Source organism: Coffea arabica, chromosome 2e (assembly GCF_036785885.1).
Source record: "Coffea arabica cultivar ET-39 chromosome 2e, Coffea Arabica ET-39 HiFi, whole genome shotgun sequence".
In the NCBI taxonomy this organism is placed as follows: Eukaryota; Viridiplantae; Streptophyta; class Magnoliopsida; order Gentianales; family Rubiaceae; genus Coffea; species Coffea arabica.
Window position 1 is genome coordinate 24,779,352 of NC_092313.1, and position 22,156 is coordinate 24,801,507.

The 22,156-nt window shown below is 35.2% G+C and overlaps 1 protein-coding gene across 9 annotated transcripts; it reads left to right on the forward strand.

Annotated features, from left to right (window-relative positions):
* The first annotated feature begins 1,371 nt into the window (after nucleotides 1-1,371).
* Nucleotides 1,372-18,753, forward strand: LOC113732104 (putative acyl-activating enzyme 19). Of its 9 annotated transcripts, XM_072080127.1 has the most exons (21): nucleotides 1,373-1,655; nucleotides 1,800-1,874; nucleotides 2,368-2,871; nucleotides 3,027-3,223; nucleotides 4,099-4,302; nucleotides 5,344-6,063; nucleotides 7,453-8,126; nucleotides 8,844-8,919; nucleotides 8,984-9,070; nucleotides 11,158-11,201; nucleotides 12,123-12,231; nucleotides 13,113-13,172; nucleotides 13,596-13,754; nucleotides 13,932-14,016; nucleotides 14,262-14,326; nucleotides 15,859-15,918; nucleotides 16,636-16,680; nucleotides 17,102-17,211; nucleotides 17,296-17,529; nucleotides 18,127-18,240; nucleotides 18,336-18,753. In XM_072080127.1, the coding sequence occupies exons 1-20, from the start codon at nucleotides 1,490-1,492 to the stop codon at nucleotides 18,128-18,130; spliced, it is 3,678 nt and encodes a 1,225-aa protein (XP_071936228.1). In that variant the 5' UTR covers nucleotides 1,373-1,489; the 3' UTR covers nucleotides 18,131-18,240; nucleotides 18,336-18,753. The 9 variants fall into 9 exon arrangements, with proteins under 9 accessions (XP_071936230.1, XP_071936232.1, XP_027113529.2 ...); XM_072080129.1 differs by having other exon boundaries at nucleotides 1,372-1,874; nucleotides 14,171-14,326; XM_027257725.2 differs by having other exon boundaries at nucleotides 1,373-1,874.
* Nucleotides 18,754-22,156: the final 3,403 nt, after the last annotated feature.

Sequence of the window (22,156 nt, forward strand, 5' to 3'; positions counted from 1 at the left end):
TTTAAATACCGTTGTGAAAGAATGGTAGATGCATTGACTACCTAAATATCTATATCTATATTATATATAATGGGAGAGGATCTCTTTTAATGTAAATAATTTATGTCACTTAATGTTATAGTAAAACATATTTTAAAATTAGTTTTCAAACTATTCAAGTTCTCTTTATTTCTCTACGATGATTTAACTCTTCACTATAACTAGATACATCCTTTCTTTTTCTCTATCATAATTTTAAATATATAATAACTTCCTAAATAAAAAAGGGTAGTATTTATAGGTTTTTGGACAAAAAATATACATACTCTAACATAATTCTACGTACAATAACTTATTCTAAAAAATTTAATTATATATTTTGGAATAAGCACACAAGGAAAGTGTGCCAAAGCACTAGTGAGTGGCAAATTGTAGGCAATATGCCTATAAGTTTCTAAAGCCATATTTGATAACTCAATTCAACATTTAAACTTAATTGATTAAGATTTTAACATATTCAAATGCGTTTGATAACAAAAAATTAAACATCTGAATTAATTAAGTGGCATCGAATTTTCTAAATAAAACTTGCTCTTAAAAATAAGTGATAAGTTATTCACTTATTATTTAATGTGATACACATTCAAATGTGTTAGATTATGCTTTGTTTGATAACTCAATTCAGCATTTAAATTTAATAGATTCGGATCTTAACATATTCAGACCGTTTGATAATAAAAAATTAAATATTTAAATTAATCAAGTGTCACTCAATTTCCCATACAAAACTTGCTCACAAAATTAAGTGATAAGTTATTCACTTATCACTGAATATGATATGCACTCAAATATATTAGATTTAATTTAACAATTCAATAGTTTAATAGATTCAGATTTCGGATTTTAGATTTCAGTTTTATCAAATGCACCCTTATTATTTAACAATTAAATAACTTAATGGATTAAAACTTATGATTTTAGATTTCGGATTTCAATTTTATTAAACGCACCCAGTGGTTTAGAGTGTGTTTGATAAAACTGAAATTTGAAAATTGAAATATGAAATCTAAATCCATTAAATTATTGAATTGTTAAGTATTAAATCAAATACATTTAAGTGTATATCACATTCAGAAATAAGTGAATAGTTTATCACTTATTTTTGGGAGCACGTTTTGTTTAGAAAATTCAGTGCCACTTAATTAATTCAAATGTTTAATTTTTAATTATCAAACACTTTTGAATATATTAAGATTTAAATTGATTAAGTTTAAGTGATTAATTCGTTATCAAACAGGCCTTACATAATTTATAACTATTCATCGATTTGCAAATTGATTTATTTTAACATTAGTGGCCCACAGAATATATAAAAATGTTGGAGTTATTGGCCCAACCAAAAAGTGATGAAAATCCAGCCAGTAGGAAAAAGACGTGGGTGGCAGCACGCTTTTGGTGAAATCGTCTTGAATACAAAACTCTGGCCCTGTCTTTCCCAAACCACCCACCCATGGCGGACGATGCACCACCACCACCACCACCACTGCCGCCAGAGCTGAAGCTTCCTGTATGCTGCATATCACACTTATTCCAAAAAGCCGCCACAAACTCACCTGACAAAATCGCCGTCATACACGCCTCCGGTGGCGCTAAACTAATTTCCCAGCAATACGACGGTCAGTTGAGCTTCGACCAGCAGACTAGACCTGTTTCTAATCCTGAATTAGTTGACTCCAAAACGGCACCGCCTTTATTGTCTAAGCAGCCACCGGTTTACGGAGGCGACGAGTGCTTTACTTATTCTGAAATTCTCTCTGCAGTTAATTCTCTGAGTTCTTGGCTCAGGCGCATTCTTGATGGTGCTGATGACCCCCATATTATCAAACCTCAATCTGGTACTAATGCAGAAAGATGATTTTTTTTATTTGTTTTGTTTTGTTTTTGTGGGTTAGAGTTGTATGGTTTCATGATAATATTGATGTGATAATATGATGAATTTAGTTTTTGTAGCAAATTCTGAAGTAATGTGTAATTCTGTAAAAGTTAAAATCAGTTTTAGCTATCTGATTCGTGTAAATGTGTAAAAGGACGGTAAAGCTGTCAGTTTTCGTTCTAAGTACTTGGTTTCTGCATAATCTTGCATAATCTGAAATTAATGTTTCTGCTCGACGTTGTGTGAAAAAATAAGCGTTATTTTAACGTTAGATTACTTTTCAATAGAAAAAATGTAAAGAAAGAGATGTAACACGGATGAAGAAGGGATCAATTGAAAGATATTTATTGGAGCATTGCCTTTTCTAGCTGTAAATGATGAGAAATTTAATTGTCCAAGTTAATATTCTTGACGTTTATTTGTGTTTGTTTTTGCTTATCATATTTCTGGCGCAGGATACAAGCTTGGTGGGCAACAGGCGAATAGTGATAAAAATTCTGAATCTATGGGCTTTTTTAACCTGAGTGGAGAGCAGGTTACCAAGCTGCATGATAAATGTATGCCAAGAAGAATTGGGATATATATGGAACCTTCTGTGGAGTACATTGTTGCAGTCCTCTCTGTTTTAAGGTGTGGAGAGTCATTCATGCCTCTAGACCCATCTTGGCCCGAAGAAAGGATACTGTCAGTTGTGTTTTCTTCAAGAGCTGATCTTATTATTGGGTGTGAAAGTTTAGTTGATGATGGTTGTTTTCATCAGCTTGATAATGTACACTGGCTTGCTTCTCGTGGCTATTGTCCTGTTTTGTGTATTTCTATTAGGCAGTGCATTGAAAGACAAGGTCATTTATGTAGTTTAGTATGGCCCTGTGAAAGTGAATCGTCCAGACTCTTTTGTTACTTGATGTACACATCAGGATCAACAGGAAAGCCTAAAGGTGTATGTGGTACTGAAGCAGGTTAGCTGGTGTTCTAGGCTCTTTATTGGAACATCTTATGGATTTTAACTGCCTCAGCTGTAAATGTTTAGTTTAAATCCAATCATTACTTTGAATTTTGAATTTCCTTCTGATATTCATCTGCATCACAATGTTTTCTGTCAGCCCTTTTTCAGGTCTACTAAATCGGTTCCTATGGATGCAAGACTTATACCCCATGCATGGACAAGATTATCTGGTTTTCAAGACATCCATAAGCTTTATTGATCATTTGCAAGAATTTCTGAGTGGCATACTAACTACTTCTACGTTAGTTGTACCTCCATTCAATGTGCTGAAAGAGAATATACTTTGCATGGTTGACTTTTTACAGGTAACTAGCTAAAGTATTTGAAAATTGTCTACCAAAACTTCATAGAACTTTGTCAATTTTTGGGGCGTCATGTAAATGATATCACTGATGGAAGCAAAATTTTTTTTACTTTGGGGACATGTAATGAGATCATAAACAACTTCTGGGCCACTTAGCCATTTAATATCTTATTCACATGAGGCAAAAGTTTTTGGCTTTTATGCTTTAGTAGTATGCTTCACGAAAGCACATGTAATAGCTTCACGTTCACTGGAACTAGTTTATCATATGTTGTTGATGGTGTCTTTTGCCTATAGTAGGTCTGTACTTTATTTCTCTTAAAAGCAAGTTGTAATTCTCTTGGACCACATGTCAAAGTTTAATTGCCGCTGCATACCTGAATTGTTTTTTCTCTGGGATGTCAATGTGTAGTATGTCTTGTAAAGAATGTAACCATATTCTTACATTGGGAAAAAGCTAGAAGAAGCCAAGTGATGGAACAATGAGCACGATTTAACAATGGAGCTAAACAGGCTATAATTGATATTTTGCAGATCTTAAAAACCTTTCTTCTCGTTATACTGCACTTGAGATTCAAACATTGTTTTTTCTCAACATGTTGAATAATATTTTCTCAATTCTGAACAATTTTTTTTTTTTTTTTTACTTTTTGTGTTTTTGATTTCCCTTTTTCCTGTGGCTGCATTATTCTCAATAATTACAAAGGTTATGTAACCTCAGGAGTAGATGTCTAAATATAAAAAAATGCATTATAAGTTTAGAAAGTTAGCAATTTGATTTTATCTTCCTTTAAGATAAATGCATGTGCCAAGGTCCTGCATTCTTGCTCATGGTCCAGAGTATAAGAGCATTTGCTTTTTTTGTTTCTTTGACAGATATACTCTGTTAACAGGCTCGTTGCAGTTCCATCACTATTGAGAGCAGTCCTCCTTCCTTTGCAAGGTCCACATTATATGGGACTTCGTAGTTCTTTGAAGTTGCTAGTTTTAACTGGTGAAGTTTTGCACCTGTCCCTATGTGAGAGTTTGCTGAAGCTATTGCCCCATACTGCTATCTTGAACTTATACGGGAGTACAGAGGTGAGGAGACTTAATTGTTGCTACTTATCAGATGCCACCAAGAATAGCTATATCTTCAGTGCTTTTTGGTTTTGCTGTTACATTTCTGCTCCTTTTTCCAGTGCTTATGTTATCTTTAATTAGGACCCCCTAAAATAAGAATACGAGATTGTCAAACAATAAAGGTAGAAGGGGTGTCAGACCTACATGCAACTCTGTAGGAAACTTTCCATTTGAGCTAAGGGGCATAATAAAGTTGATGGCCATATTTCAAGAAATGCCATCTCCTCCTTGATAGCTGAAAAATGCTTTAGATTAACGTCTGAGGCATAAATGTTTAGAGATCTACCATTTTCTTCTTAATGGATCTTCTTAGTAGATCTGTCCAGGTTCAGTCAATCTTTTCTGTTCTTTCTCCACTATGTTTGGTTGATATTGCAGTTTAGACTGTTGGACTTGATCAGACTGTCCTTTGATTTTTTGTACATCAAAAACTAGGATTCTTTTTTCTTTATTCCTTTTTTCTCAAAACTTTTTGGACACAAAATCACGTATGTACCTAACACTAACCTGGTCCTGTCACCTATGTTTTGAAAATTTGGAAAGTGGGGTATGTGATTGTTTATTGTGAGAACCAAGTTCCAGAAACGCCTACAATATAGTTTTGTTATATGAAGACTTAGTTATAATGCTATCCCCTTTAGGAAGGTTTTTGTAGTATGTTAGAGGAGCATCTTATGCACTAAACTGCAGCCAGTTTTGCCATTCTGGAATTAGTTATGCAGCCCGGGATCATATTTGTAATTTCTGTATTTATGGTTGCCAATGCAAACTCTGTGTATGGATTGCTCAAGGTGTCGCAGCATATTGTGATGGTGATACTGCACTTCCTCCCCAAAAAAAAAAAAAAAAAAAAAAAAAAACTTATGCATACATTTTATCTGATGTTTTTAGAGCCTTGGAAATTCTGATCTGCAACTCGCTAACATTTCTCCTGGTTTTAGTCAATGTCTTGCACGTTTCTTTCTTCAATATCTTACATATTCAATTCTAAAAACCAAGGTTGCAGGTGATTGTACATACTTTGATTGCAAGCAGTTGCCACTGATCTTGGAAAATGAGATTGTGAGCAGTGTTCCGATTGGCTTACCTCTTTCAAACTGTGATGTGGTGCTCATTGGGGAAAATGCACCAAAATATGGAGAAATTTACGTTCGTGGACTGTGTAATGGTGTTGGATACTTTGATCATCTTTCCATTACTCCATTTGGCCCTGCAAAATTGCCACAAACTTCTTTTATTAATCATACCTCCAGGGATCCGAGACTACAGGGTTACTTCAAAACTGGTGATCTTGCAAGACAACTTCAAAGTGGTGATTTTATTTTTATCGGAAGGGAAGACCGCACCATAAAATTCAATGGGCAGCGGATTGCTTTAGAAGAGATAGAGAACACATTGAGGGAACATCCGGATATAGTTGATGCAGCAGTAACTTGCCTAAAAAAGCACGGAGAAATCTCAAGTATTGAAGCTTATTTGGTGCCAAAGAAAATGCAAGACTCCAATGAAAACTTTAAATCTTCAATTAGGAGTTGGATGGTCAAGAAACTTCCACAAGCACTGATTCCTAGTCGTATCTTCTTTAGTGAATCATTTCCTACTACTTCCTCGGGGAAAGTGGATTATAATATGTTGGATGATTCCTCAAGTTCAAGGGCACATGGTCGGAGTTATGTTGGAGAAATTTGGGATAATGATGACTTGAAATTTATACAAAAGGTTCTTGATAAGTATTCATGATTTAAGTGTTTTTCCTTGCTTTTTTATTTTTTTCTTCTTTGTGATGTTTGTCCAAACTGAACTCTCATTCTGCATAATTAGCATTAGGTACTTCTTCAGTTTTATTATAATTTTTCCCTTTTCAAATTATTGTGCCAATTGCAGGATATTCTGGTGATCTGGTAAATCTGAATTAATAAGTAGGAAAACTTGTGTATGTCTTTGCATGCTTTGCTTACATTTGAATAGAGTAGATTGGAGTGATTGTGAACTTTAGTATTGTTTTTTATGACCAAAACATGTGAGAACTGTTAGCTTGTGCTAACTTATAACTCTGCTAGCTGGTAATTTTTTATCTTGACATTGCCAACCAGTTTGACATCTCTCTTCTTTCTTTCACTCTAATCAAGACTAGTTCTAACTAACATATGGTAAGTATTAGTACAAGCACTGGATCATCAAACTTTTGGTACTTATTTTATCAATCATGTCTTTGAAGAGCTGGCTGTACTTATTTTGTTCTAAATTTTTTTTTAAAAATTTTACTTGTAAACATATACACACACACAAATGCATACTTATACAGTGCTTCCTTAGGTTCATAGCTGTGGCATCTGTTAGTATCGCATTTTTTAATTTTGCAGATTTGCCTTGTATAATGGATAACCTTCCATTCTTGTCTTTTTTTGATTAAAGAAGGTAATACCAAATGAAATGACACATTAGAAATACACAAAGATGAATTGATACAATATAAAAAGTGGCTAATTGAAGTATAGAGTAGCTTGTGAACATTCGAACAGAAAACTAGAGAGCTAAAGGAATGAAAAACAATAGTTCATGTTACTTTAAAAAGCAGCTGATGTATCTCTTCTGATGACTTATAAATTTGTTCTCAGAATGGTCTTTTTTCAAAATAGAGGGTGGTGAAGAGCTAAAAGGGTTGATTATTTTATTTCTAATAAACTTCTTTTACTGCCTGTGTCGAAGTGTAAATCTGATGCTACAGTTTGGTAACATGCTTTTATTTAATTGAGAAATCTACCCATGGATATATCACTGTCCAAATGTGGGGTATGCTGTGTATATACGGAAGTGCATTTCTTGCATAAAAAATTTAACATTTTTTATCTGCTTCCTAAGTTGAAATGCTCCAAACTTGATATGCCATTTGGTGGGCCTGTGGGACGTATTTTCTGATATGCACCTTTATAGAAATGTTTTACCATTAAAGATTTCGTTTTTTTTTTTTACTATTAAAGAGAGATCCATTTTGGTTTTTTTAAATTTTTTAGTTCATAATTAGATTGTACTAGAGCTAGTAAGTAAGCTAGTATTATTTCCTCAGGAAAGTATTTCTGACCAATATGTTTGGCTCCAATTAAGCAGGTTTTCAGTGAAGCTTTGATGGTTGACAACATCTCCATTCATGATAATTTTTTTCATAGTGGTGGTAATTCGGTGTCTGCAGCATATGTTGCTTACAACTTAGGAATCAACATGAAATTACTGTATGCTTTTCCAACCCCATTGAAGCTTCAAATGGCTCTTGAGAGGAAGATAGGTTCTTCCCATTATGACTCAAGAAATGAGGATAATGTGAATGTGGATTCAGGAGTAACGGATGAAATATTGCTCCCAGCGTATTCCAAAACTGGCAGTCCTCATGGAATTAAGCCACGTAGAAGAATGTTTGGAGCAGTTGACAATTCAAATACAGAACATCCTACTAAATTATTGAAAAAAGATTCAAGTTTGTGCATCATTCCAAAGGATGGTAATCTGAAAGATAATGGCTTCTGGAGTTCTCATTCATTTAATGCAGCATGTTCTGTCAGCCGTTGCAACAAAATAATGTACTGTAATGGTGGGCATAATAATTTATGTCACACAATCTCCTCTCAGCAAATTTCAAGAGAAAGAAAAGGTTCTGTGCAAGAATTATGGAAAGTGAATATGGAGTCTTGTGTTGATGCATCTCCACTCATTGTATGTAAAGGGAGTGAAGTCTACCTTTTTGTTGGATCTCACGCTAAGAAATTTGTTTGTGTGGATGCCAGAAGGTATGGAAGATTTCGTAGCTCTTACATATCAAATCATCCTTGTGGATTTTTCAAATAGTATGTTTTGCATTGACACACCCTATGGCATGCTTCCCTATTAGGATGTTTGATTGCATTTGTAGATTTTATGTACGAGTTTGGGATTGAGAGTTTGTAAGTTGTTTTTAAGTAGTTATGGCCTACCTTAGAATTGTTCAGACCGCAAAGGAAATGTGTACAACAGTTGAGCAGCATAACCTGGAGGTGTACTTATGTTTTGTGATCACACTGCATATCGATTCTAAGCTAGGTTTCTGAAAAAACAAGTTCATTGGTCATAATATTACATGTTTGATAAAAAGATCTTGTCAGTTTCTAGTCAATGTGGCATGAAAAAAACGGTTAATTGGAGAACTCAATCATAAATAAAAGTACCATAATAGCTTTTTCTGGTATTGTTGCATATTTTTCTGCTGAAATAGTACATTCGTTTCATTTCTTCTCTGTCATGGACATAGTTATACTATGTTTTCCTTGTGATGCAAAATTAACAATTTAAGAGCATGCTTTTCACTTTTTCCTTTTGACATTGTAATATGTAATGGATCAAGAATTGATGCTCTCCATGAATTGCTTGCCTGTTCTATTTGTTTGAGTGAGAGAATGCTGCTTTTAGGCACACTATTTTCATTATATTGTTTTACTCCTAATTTACTAACTGCCTTTTAATTGATGCAGCGGCTTTGTGTTATGGGAGGTCAGACTTGAAGGAAGAATAGAAAGTTCGGCTGCAGTTTTGGATGACTTTTCACAGGTTATGTCTTGCTCTCAACTGTGTTTCTTTTAGTATTTTTGCTCTGAGAAAATTTGTTTTGTAGGTTGTAGTTGGATGCTATCAAGGAAACATCTATTTTCTGCATCTGTCGGATGGCAGCATCTGTTGGAGGTTTCAAACTGGTGGTGAGGTATGATTGTTGTAATCATTTTCTCTGTTCTTATACAATTGCACATGCTTGAACTACATTTGGTTAATCTTCTCGTTGCTTTTTGTTTGTTATTGTGCTTGAGGGTTGCATGGAACATTAGGGGTCCATTATAAGATGAATGGAAAAGTGAAAGGCTTACTTGGATCTCAGTAATTCAAAGCCTAAAGAGCATTGTGTGTAATTTAAAAGTGCAAGTACTCCTTTCATACATCAACTGAAGTGCATTCCAATTCTAAAGCTACAATAAATGCTTACCTGTTGCTTTTTGGACCATTCCTTCTCTCTTGATTTGTTACTGGCTGATTATGTAGATGTATGTTTTCACCATGTGTCCTTATTTGTGATGTTAAGTTCATAACAAGCTACTTTCCTCACTGTTGTTACTGCCTGCCCTTTATCTTTCCTGTTTGCTTTCTGATTGTTGTACCCATTGCCCTTTCCACTTCTTCCTTCTCCTTGTAGTCTCAATCCCGTGGGTGCTTATTTTTTTATTTTTTATTTTTTTTACTGATTCCAGTCTGCACCAGCTCCCACTGATTTTCCCATTGTTTTCCTTCCTCTCTTCTCACAATTCCAGCCTATTCCCAGTAATGAAAATAAGATTTTTCCCATTGTCTTTAAAAAAGTCTTTTAGACAATGTTTTGAGGAGACAATCCACCTCTGAAAGACCTAAAAAAAAAATCAAAAGGGAGAGTACAGCAAGTCTCAATTCAGGAAATGTTGAAGCAATAAAATTTTTTCTAAATCTCTGCGGACAAAAGGGCACCTTTATTAGCAAATGCATATCTTATGCCATCTTATAAACATGTAGAAAGTGGCAATAAAAATGAAAATTAATGTCGATTTATTTGTAAAACAGGTGACCAATCATTGTTTACATTGTTTGGTGACTTCAAATTTGTAATCTCTAATCTAGAAAAGATACAAATGTTTTAAATGGGACTGACTAATTATACTTTTGGATACTTTCCAGCCTGAGTCCTAGACTTGAAAGATCTTGTCAATGTTACTCTGGCAAATGCTAAAAGTATGTTGCAATAGATTAAGGACCACTGAATTGGACATGGTGTTGGTAAACAAAAAGTTGCTTGTTGCATATGTATTTTTACAAATTCACTTGCAAATAAACTCTGGTGCATAACTCTTTTATTTGCTAAATGAAAGCATATTAACTCCCTCTCTGTAGATGATATTATATGTTGATGAAGAAGTTCATTACCTCTATTGATTTCTAAACCTGACCTATCAGTTTCTTAGTTATTTGTGTTCATTCATGAGGTGTTTATAGCAAGTTTTGGAACTTGCTTAGTTCCATCATAAGTATTTATCCTTCATCTTAACCATGATTTTAAGATCCAAAAATTACAGTATGAACTTTGATATTGTATTAACAATTTGCAAAACAGATTCTTGTTTTCTTTTCTTTTTTTTTTGAAAAGCAAAAAACTATTCTTTCCTTGTGAGGTTGAACATTTATATCCTGATGTTGGTACTGTAGTTTTGTTATCAGTTGAGAAGGTTGGTTGTGAAATTTAACTAATGAGAAAGTGAAATATTTGTGTTATAGCAAGTGCTGTTAAAATTCCCCTGATCTGTACTTGAATCACATTGGAATATTCAAGTTGCGCTCGGTTAGCCTTGTGCAAAACCTATACAAACTGTTTTCCATGAGTAGCTAGCACCTTGTTTTCTGATAGTAATGTCCAAGTCACACTTGGTTAGCCTTGAGCAATACAAACTGTTTTCCATGAGTAGCTAGTGCCTTCTTTTCTGATAGGATGATATTCCCTACTTATGGAATTATGTACTTGGTTTTCTTGGGTCAAATCTTTATTCAGATATGCTTGAGTGTATTTTGGCATATAAAGAGGCTTAGATTTGCCTTATTTCAGTGATAATTAAATAGCATTTTTAATGTTATGGATAATTACAGATGGTAAATCATCATATCCAAAATTTCAACTATTAATGCATGTACTTTATTATTTAGTTTCCCTTTCCAGAATAGCTTCAAACTGGGTAAAAACTACATCAGCTTTACCTATTTTTCCTTTGTTATATGAAGGTTAAATCTCAACCAGTGGTGGACAAGCTGAGGCACTTGGTCTGGTAATGTTTTATTTTGAGCTTCTTCTTTCTTTCTTTAGAGGAAGTATAGTTTTCCATAATTCATTATACTTTAGGAAACTTTATTCTTCTCAATGCTTGCATGTATGCATGATTTTGTTCAAGCATATAGAGTCAAGGGAACCTTGGATGCATTTCCTCGAAGTGCACCGCTCCAAAAAAAAAAAGGAATGGTTTTTGGATTGTAATTGATGGTTTTTGAGAAAAACTGTCAATTTCATTGAAAAGATTTTAAAAAGGAAGAAAGACAGGAAAGGTGTTTGCTGGAGTTCTTAGTTTACAGCCATGTGTGAAACATTTCGGATTTTGGGAACTTTTAATTTATTTCAGAGATTCTTCCGACAAGCAAAAGGAATGAGTGATATGTGGACAATGGAAAAGATACTAATGTCCTTAAAATTCTTGTAATATTTAGGTCTAGTGCTTGATAGCAGAATAAAATCATCACAGCCTTAAGTTCATTGAATGTTTTGGAAGCAGTTAATTGGCTCCAATTTTTTACATTTCCTTCAGTTAGTCATCTTTATTTCCTGGTTATTTGAGGTTCAGTCAGGGTTGGTGGGTTCCCTTGTTTATTGCTGGCAATCTGTAATGTCAGGTTTGTAGCCTTTTGAGCCAATAGAATAATTTTCAGCTATTATTCCCCATTTTAGCCACCCCACAATCTGCCAAAGGGAACTTGGAACCTAAGCTTTTCTATATGGACTGGTTTTTAGAATAATTACTGGAGCAATGTTTGTGTTGTGATGTATGTGGGATAAAAAGGTGAGTGGAAAACATGTTTGTGATGCAAGTAAAAAAAGTTTTTCCAAATAATAATAAAATTAACCAAGCACACTTCACTGGCAGCTTCTCTCTACATATAATCCAAATTTTAATGCATTTTGGCAATCTTCTCTGCAGGTGTGGATCATATGACCACAATCTGTATGGACTTGATTATAAAGGCTATTCTTGTAGTTACAAACTTTATTGCGGGGGGAGTATATTTGGTGCACCTGCTCTTGATGAGGTTTGTCATCCATTATTTCATCTTAATTTCCTTTCTTTTTTCCTCGTGTGTACCGTTAAGTTGCAGTTATTTTTCCTTTAAGTAGAATTGGCTAATTGTGGAGGAGTTTAGTGCTTTGTCTTTTTGACTGGTTGACTTTCACTTTGTAGACCCATCTTGTAAACATTGTTGTCAATAGGAAATTTAATAGGTGGTTTGGTTTTCAGAAACTTCTTTAGGAAATTTAATTGTCAGTATGAAGATGTTAATTTGAAGAAACGTAAAGGTACTTATGACTTTGAATACTGTTAGCCACTGCATTATGATTTCTAGTTGGTAATGGCAGTTCAAAGGAAGCTGACTTTTGGTAAGCGGCTCAACTTTAACCCCTGCTGCCGGAGGTAGTTTATAATTTTGAAAAACGATGAAAGCGTGATTTGATAAATTCCATTAAAGCTGTTACTATCTGGGTAAAGCTTAAGGATTTTAAATGTTATAATAGAATTCCATTTTCTGATTTACATAAAATGCCTTTCTTATATAAGTGAAATTTTAGTTTACAAGAATATAATTGGAATTCAAAGGCTATATGAGACTTTATTCTAACTACTTGCTCCCCTCTTTCAGTATACAATTTTTTTAGGGTTTTTCTCTTTATCCAATTGGCATACGTTTGCTTATGCTTTTTAATGTGCAATTTTTTTTAATGGATCTATGCAAAAATAACCACTTAACTCTAAAGAAGCTTCTTTTCCTCTTAATTTTGATATGGTAATTGAATCGTTTACAGATTCTCTATGGCTTTTTGGTGTACATGCTGTTATCATTTGTAGTATCGCTCTACCACTATACTCTGCATTACTGATAACTTGCATCCAAATTTGACAATTCCAAATTTTTAGATGCGTGAGAAGCTCTTTGTGGCATCTACTAGTGGGATACTGACTGCATTTTCCTTAAAGGTATTAGATCTGCAACTCTTAACTTCGGTTGAATTAGTTGGTGTTTACACCATTGATGTCAGATTAAATGAAGGATGTTCTTTATGCAAGTTTCTGAACTGTGTATGAAGGCGAGATGGATGTCTGTTTTGGGCACAAAACCCATGTGGCAATTAGACTATTCTGATGTTAAATTTTGGCACTCTGTATTTGTTTTGGTTCAAATATGCCAATGACTTTTTAAAGTCTATGGGTCTGGTTCCTTCTCTAGTTTCAGATGTGAAATCCAGGATCTTCCATTGATTTTGGAATATAACAAGTTTTTGCTGAAAAGAACAATCCATTTTTCTTCTCTCTTTTTCTTGTCCTTTTTGTTTTGTTTCATTTCATATTCATAGAATTACAGCCCACTGAATACCAGTCATGCTACTGCTTTGATTACAGCAACTTCCTCAGAAACCACCATGCTGCTGCGGTCCTTGCTCCCATTCCCTTTCTGCCATCGCCATAAAACTGAACAATGCCCCTCTGTCTCCCTTGGCCCCCTATGCAGACATTGTAGCTGTCCTCCCTGATTCTCAGTGCACCTCAGATGGGGTTATTGTTAGTTTTTGGGACCTTAGATTTGGTTTTCTTTTTCATGCTGCATGTTAGAAACAAGTGTACATATGCGGTACTCTGAGATAATTAAGTTCCTTATGATATGAGTATTGTTCTTGGCTGCCCATCTTTTTTCATCTGCTGGGAATCTATCTGGGATTAAGCTATGTTTTCATGCAGGATTCATCATGCAGTAAATCATGGATCCAGGACTTAGAAGCACCTGTATTTGGATCTGTTTTAATCAATTTTAACAATGGAAATGGTATGTTAGAATTACATATTACCAACCTTGTTGCTTCCTACTTCATTAGTATATGTGTGCCATTTCTGGGGAAAAAAATGCTGGTGGGATGTTTGCATGGATATTGTGTAGATTTATTTCTCTCAGGCACTTCAAATTTCTGTATTGTATTCAGAGTCTAAAATCTTGTACCCACAGACTTCACAAAATTAATACAGCTGGGTGGTCGAGAGCCACTTTCATATAACCCCGTCGTTGTCTTCCAGTTATTTGCTGCTTGGTTGATGGCAATGTTGTTTCATTGGATGCTGATGGATCCATTCTTTGGAAGGTATGGCTACATGTCTCAGTTAATGGACCTATTAAATCACCTATTTGTGCTAAATTCCAATTGCTGGATACGTATCTTAGTGCTCTACTATTAATTGATTCTCAGGAGAGATTACATACCACTCAGGGTTAATTAGGCTCAGATCCTCTGAGAGATGTCTGGATTACCAATAGGTTTTCTGATATGTTGGAAACTACACTAGCATCCTTGGGAAGAGAAATAAATATATAGGTTCATCATTGAAACCCCTTCAGAATATACATTCAGGGCTACGAAATTATTTGAAGAAATAAACAGATATACAAGTACACCCGAGAATCAGAAATAGGAAAAGGACAATAGTTATGTAGGTTTTTGTTCCTTGTCTTTAATTAGGAGTGCAGTTGTCGCCCATTCAAATTCTTCCTTCCCATCCTTTCTGGGGTGCAAAATGGAAGGTACATGGTAACTACACCTCAAGAGTACCCCTCCTATGAGACACAGATTTTAACAAACGTAATAAACGGAAATGTACAGTAAATAGAAATGCCAAACCATTGAGAATTTCCTTTTTCCTCCACCCACTTATCCCTACCTCCTTGGAACAACCCATTTTGCCAGCCACCGTGGGCTTCTCCCTTCCTGTCCTATTTGCCCCTGCCATTACTGTAACACAGTGTCCCTTTCCTTCACTGTGCTTCCTGACCATTGGAACTCCAATGCAGTTACCACCTCCACTCCCTCTCTACTTAAAACCCTCCATGCTATCTTCCTTTTGCCATTATTCCTCCAACCAGCCCACCTTCTTCCTTGAACAAACTGCCGCTGTCCTCAATACCACCTCAATCTAACTAAGAAATCATTAGCCCCAGCCATAAATTCCCTTTCTCCAAACGTTTGTTGTAGCAGCCACCTTCCCTGCTACCAATCCAACAAACCTTTCTTTCCACGTCGTGCCTCTGATTCTGGTATTATTGCTCAAAAGATCCGTTTTCCATACCATAGCAACGTCAACATTTCAGATCCAGCCCATCTGCTTGTGCATTTCCTGTGGGATGAGTGAACAAATTTGTTTGTGCAGTTGTGACTTTGTACGCATGTACCTTTTCTCGTCTGAGAGTGACTCTGTGTTCTATCTGCATGTGAGGCTGCTGATAGTGTTTCTGAGGTATGTGTATCAGCAACTGCTGTATCTATCTAGAATGCAATTATCAAATGAGAATAAAAGGTTTGGTGGACGAGGACAGATGGTGCTGTACCAAAATTAGTAGGAGGCGGCCTGATGGAGGACCCTTTTTTTTTGGGGTTTTAAGATTTTAATTTTTTAGCAATGTGCTAATGGCATCTTCTAGAACTTGCATGTTAGCACTTTGCCAATTAACAGATGTTACAAGAATAATGAGACAAGGGGAATACCCCTTGTGAGGCGTGGAGAGTCATTAATTGTTGGTTAACTTGCAGTGAAAAGGCTGAAACAAGATCCTGTACTTCATTTTGGCTTTGTTCCCTGGATATTGACTCTTAAAGCTCATTCCATTTGTGTTCTATCTCAGGCACTTTGTGGTGGGCCAATATTTGCTGGACCATGCATATCTGAGACACTGCCCTCCCAGGTCAAATTTCTAAAATAAATGATTCTCCTATCGCTCAGCAATGAAATGGATTCAAACCTATGAGAAACAGCTAGAGCTATTACCGACACTTCTTTGAAGATAAATATTTTGATGGACAAAATATTGGAATGGATGGAGAAAAAATAGTAGATGGATTAGGGTTAGCCCTCTGTTAGGATCATTTGACTTGTTGGAGCTAGAGTAGTTATCACCTCTAATATATGGTAGCCTGAAGCGTGGTTATTAACTAGATAATGTTTTAGTTGTTGCTTGCTTGTTGATTACAATAGATGAAAAGCCAGAATCATCCCAAAAGAATATAAATTGTCAATGTACTAGCTCATTCTATGGGCACTTTCGAGATGTGAATTTGTTCTAAAATTGCAGGATACCATATGTAGTTTGTAAAAATTAAAGCATTTATGTGCTGCAAAGATAAGTGTCATGAACATATCAATATGCTTTGTCATTACTAATTAGACTCTGAATTGACTTTTGTGACCATTAGTGTTTGTATATACACGTACAATAGCTGAAGTGAAACCAATGGTTATGAAAATATGCCACTAATTGTACTTTTATTCAAGTATGCCTGTCTTGCTGATTACTTTAACAGTATGGTCAAAGAACGAAAAGGTCTACCACTTATTTTTGATACTCGAAACCTAATGCTTTTGAAGATTGAACTCGCTGAGATGAGTTTCATTTCTTGCACAGGTACTTGTATGTTCTAGAGATGGAAGCATCTATTCTTTCAAACTGGTAAGGCTGGTTATTATTATTATTTTTTCGTACTCGTGGGATTTTGTTTCCTGAATATTAGCTAAATCACTTAGATGGGGACACGTCATGTCTCATTCACAAGTTGAAATCCATTTAATCTGCTTATGCATGTGTCACTTGGAAGTGTATGACCATTGTGTAGGATTGTGTGTTTAAATTCAATAAAAAATAGGATTGATTTCCTTCTATAATATAGATACATGTGATATAATTAGTTCTCTTACCGTTCCAAATTGGATTCATTTATCATGAAACTTTTGAATGTAACTGAGATGCTTAAGGTCCAAGGAGGTGACTGCATGGTAAATGGGTGATTGTAGTGGGATCTCTTTTGGTCTGATTGTGAGACAGTCAGTTTTCACCTAAGCTTAATTGTTCACAGAAAATCTTTTCATTCCAGGAAAATGGAGATTTACTTTGGCAACAAGCTCTTGGATATCCAATCACTTCGTCAGCGTATATAGATGAGAACTTAGAGCTAACTTCTGATGCCTCCCATCTGGCTGATAGGTAACTAATCATAATTCTGATTGACTGGCCACATAAATCTCAAATATGAATTGGCTCAGACAAAGCGTCCCTTATAACTTTCAGGTTAGTCTGCGTCTGTACCAGTGCTGGAAGTATCAGTGTCCTCCGCATCAACTTAGATGCCGCAGGAGGAGCTAGTCAACCACCAGAGAATGACATGGTTCAAGAAATTGCTAGATTGGAGCTTGGAGGAGATATTTTCTCTTCCCCTGTGATGATTGGTGGCAAGATATTTGTTGGCTGCCGGGATGATTATGTGTACTGTCTCGAATTTGAAGCCGACCGAGAAGCCAATTGGTCAGTGTAAATAACAATTTGGTCTTTTGATTAATTAATCTGTCTTCCTCATCCCACATGTGATTTTTTTGGCTGAGCTTATGACATCGTCTGCCTGAAAAAGATTAGATTAAGTTTTGCTATTAAATCAAATTAAGCTTCGTCAAAGCAGCTCTTCTTTCTTGCCCCTGAAATTGTATTGACATTTTATAGACCTGTATTCAATGTTGAACTAATTTGGCTCGCCAATATTCATCTCGCATGGGGATTTCAATATAACAATTTATAAAATGCTTAACATATAATTCCGGTAAGGTCCAATTCTCAAGGAGGGAGAGGAAGAAGAACAAATTACTGACTAGTGTTTCATATAATTATATATAATTGTTCTCAGTGTTTTCATGGAAGACAGAGCATTATCCACCATTGTAGGGAATAGTTTCTCAAGAGCGTAACTATCAAACTTGACTTTCCAGGGTGAAAATTCTTTCGAATCCGCTATCAATTCAAGCAATGTATATAGCTACAAATAATTTCCCTAACCATTATTTTATTTCCAACAAGATCTACTTAACTGTCACATAAATTAGTGGTAACTAATAATAAGCTCTGGAACAGGTAGTGTGCGGGCGAGAACTCGGCAAGGTCGAACTATGACCCTGGAAGCACAACAAAGATGAGAGCAGCAGAGGAAAGCAGGGCTTCTCCATCGGAGTTGGATATTTGTACCAGGTGGGGAGTTACTGTTCATAGGGATGTCTGCTTATAGATTAATCTTGTAAAACACTCTCTATGATTTGGTGTCATTTATTGTTCTATCGTGTCAGATTGGATCAAGTCACATTCATGTCGGTTTGACTGCCTCATATCCACGTCCACCTCTGCAGTCCAAACTCTTTGGGCTATGAGTCGAGGCCGAGTTCCATGCTGAGGTCGCAGCTCGGATCCCATTGTTGGTTAATCAGACTCATGAAATTTCTTTGTACTCGATTTCATAGGAAGAAAGTCTGTAGACTATTTGATGAAACTAGCTCTTGGAGTTGGAGGGACTACATGGAAAAGATCATTGTTGTTGAACATAAGAGACGCTTTGTCTCTCTTTTAACAGAAGTAAATACGATGCAGCAGATGGTCAAGAGTAGAGGATAAGTCTTGAATTATTTTAGTGCGTCACCAGAGGAAGTCTGGAATTAATTCTCTTGAAAATTTAAGATTGTTTGATTACAGCACCACCAGATTTGCGAATTGAAATTCTTATCAATTTTTTTTTTAAAGTTTGTGTACTTTTTATTAAGCACAATGAATAGTCAGCCACGAAAACTTTGTGTTCAAAAACTTGTCGAATCCATTGAAGAGGCGTACCACTGTATCATATATTTTACCTCCTGAAACTTTGGGTATCTAGTTGAGGATATTTTGGGGTTGGGGAAAAAGAAACCAATTTATTGGCAAAACAATTGTCAATTTGCCTCATGTATGGTACTTTGAACGGAAATTTGTTGGATATGCCATGGAAGCATGTGCCAACATGTTAAAAATATCATAATAACAGCAATTTATGGCCACGTTCAGGATTGATGGATTTTGTCTCGAATTCACCTACAAAAAGTGACGGAACGACGTTCTTAACAGATAAACACAAACATGAAATCTCTAAAATTAAGGAGGTGAACCTATCTTTTACTTCATTTCTGTAACTAAGTCGTGTTGTCACTAAAATTTTCCTTTTGTTTCAATCAAGAAACAAGTAGGATTGAAAAGGGGAGAAAAAAAAAAAAAAAAAAAAAAGAGGAGTAGGCAGGTACTGGCCATGTAAACAGAGAGGATTTTGTGGTACCATGCGATACAAAATTCAAGTGCCTTGGACGGACGGTAACGAGCTGAGCAGGCAGGCTGAAGGACATCAAGATTTTTAACATCCGTGATTGGGTGACCTGGCACAGATATTTTCTTAAGATATTGAGTTTTAACATCACTATTGACACCAATATTTTCTTAATAAATCAGAACGATCGACCACAAAACGTTGGTTACCAGCAATCACTAGAACCCTAACGAATTTGAATTGTATACAATAATTGGAAGCCTCAGTCCAGGTAACCTTGGCTTCAAGCTAATTCTTTTTCCCTTTTTCTATAGGGTAGGAAGTTGGTACTTGTCATATATTGCTATCAATTTCAGACCATATTGCTCCTGATTACATCAAGCAAATTTCATAAGTTCCCAAGGGAGGGGAAACCAAAAAAAAAAAAAAAAAAAAAGGGCTTCAGTTATAGTCTCAGGAAATTTCTCGGAATAAAAAGACCGTAGGTTTGTGAGGTTCCACTTCTGATTGAGTCCCAACATTAGATGTCGATTTTCGAACAGTGCAAATTCATTTCCATGCCTGATCGATCACTTTGAATCATATATCTAATTATATTTTTCAGCCTGGCACTTGTTTGTACTCCAATCAAAACGAAGAAAACACATATTGCCTAATTAACCTCAAGTGACAGTTGAGGAGCCCTCAGTACTTCTACATTTGATTGCACGAATGGTGACAAGGATTAGGTGAAACTGGGCAGAGGGTATGCTACTAAGTACTAACCCATAGCATTGAGTCAACAACACACATGATGGCATAGTTTTTTGCGTTTTCTTGCACCTCTATTTTTTTTTTTTTTTGGGGTTAAATAACCAAAGTTTGTGTGATTTCGACTCTGATTACTATAACAGGTCAGAGCATGCTTTCGAGATCGTAGATCGTTTATAAGAATTTTTACAAATCGCCCACAAATACAACTCTCGCATCGATAACGAATTCGAATACATGATTTTTTTTTTGGTAAGAAAATGGTTCGTCTTTACCAATTTAACCAATTTCTTACACCTTTATGCCAACAATTCATGCATATATTGACAAAGGGATAAAACATAATCTCAGACGTATATTAAGTATTCTTTCTTTGTCATGGCCGGTTAGGCTTGTTCCCCACAGGCTGAACCTTGGTTGTCTAATTTAATACTTTGAATGGTAATAGAGCTAAGCCCATGTATCTATTTTATACATCAACAGCATCACTTATGCTTCCATCCTTATCAAACATGCACAATAATGTGGATGCTCCAATGAAAATACATAAAATCTTTCTTTTTTTTTTTAATAAAAACTTGCCAGCCTAGTATCAGAATGAACCAAAATGATTAGATAAGTAGGAAACGTATGCATAGTGGTCCAGTGAAGTGACACAGCCAAAAACTTGAAAACCAGAAACTCAAAAATTGAAGAATGAAAACGGCGGAGAAAGCAACTCAGCACCAGCAGCAGATTCCTCAGCAAGGTTATCCCATAGTAGACAAATCAATACAAGTATTAAGATAAGAAATATTAGCAAAAAAAAAAAAAAAAAACCCCTCATAGAACAATATTGCTACCTTTTCTATCAAAACTGTTCCATTAGTTGTTCCTCTTTGTCCCCTTAATTGTTTAGTACTCTTTACTTAGATAATTTCTGTAATTGTATTATCTAGAAGAGAGTTGTTAAGTTGGTATAACCACTTTTGATATGCTAATCTTACTGGTTTAGTGACAACAGAACATTAATTACAGGCAAATCTTTACTTATGGTATTCTATTTGATGAAATTAGTACTTCTAGATGACGGATATTACAAGTTTCTAATTATCTACTTCCTAAAACAACCAATCCGTTGGTAATACCATGTATTTTTTCACAAGAATTTTCTTTTGAAATCTTTATTTAATGTGTTATAAACGAGTTATTGATTAATTAATGTGTATTTCTATAATGTCGAAAATCATCAGGGATTTTCGTCACTTAACCATATAAAAATACGAACATTTTCAAGCGAAATGGCTATAAATTGAGATTTGGGTGACAAATTTCATCTTTTTTTTCTGAAAACTAAAGATTGCTTTGGAACACTTAACACAAATATTTTTGCCGTCCAACTCTTTCATATGGGTATATCCTATTTCCTTCATTTAACCTTAGCACAATGGATCTTCGTTGTTGACAGCACAAGATCTAATTAAGCACAATCTCTCATTTTGGTAATTATTTATACATTTCAATGACAGAAAATAATAGCATTAAAAATGATAACAAATAAATGACAACAAGACAAGAAAAAGGAAAACAGCTGTTCCTCAAATAATTAAAATTAATGTCTTATCATTTGTTGCTTCTTATGAACGAAAGCAATAATTTGTTGCTTGTGAGGATTAAGTCTGCAATATATACAGCCCCAGTATCATCAGCTCTGGTCAATCCCTGAGAGGTAAATCGAAGAAATAAAGAACTAAAAAAAAAAAAATTCTTCATAGGAAAAACTGTATAGGCCCAAGTTGAGCAGCAGCTATTGTCTGTACAGATGGACAGATTGTTCCTCTTAATCATAATTATGGTGATGATGGAACAATGATAAGAGCATCCTAGCTGCTAATATTGACAAGTCAAAGCCATTATTATTTAATTAAACCCAATCAATACTTACTTCTACAAAACCACCAAAAAAAAAGAAAGAAAAAGAAAGAAAGCTGAAACGTCACTTACGTATCAATTTTGAAGACATAGACAGATTGGAGAAAAATACTATTGGTTTCAGCTAATTAAGCCTCCATGCACAAGAGTTGTAATTTTCTC

Bases quoted from the DNA above. Each gene is read 5' to 3' on its own strand.
- LOC113732104 (XM_027257725.2), top strand. From the start codon at position 1,490: ATGGCGGACGATGCACCACCACCACCACCACCACTGCCGCCAGAGCTG. The intron at 6,064-7,452 runs GTTCTTGATAAG...CCAATTAAGCAG, and splicing joins ACTTGAAATTTATACAAAAG to GTTTTCAGTGAAGCTTTGAT. The intron at 15,919-16,635 runs GTCAAATTTCTA...TTTCTTGCACAG, and splicing joins CTGAGACACTGCCCTCCCAG to GTACTTGTATGTTCTAGAGA.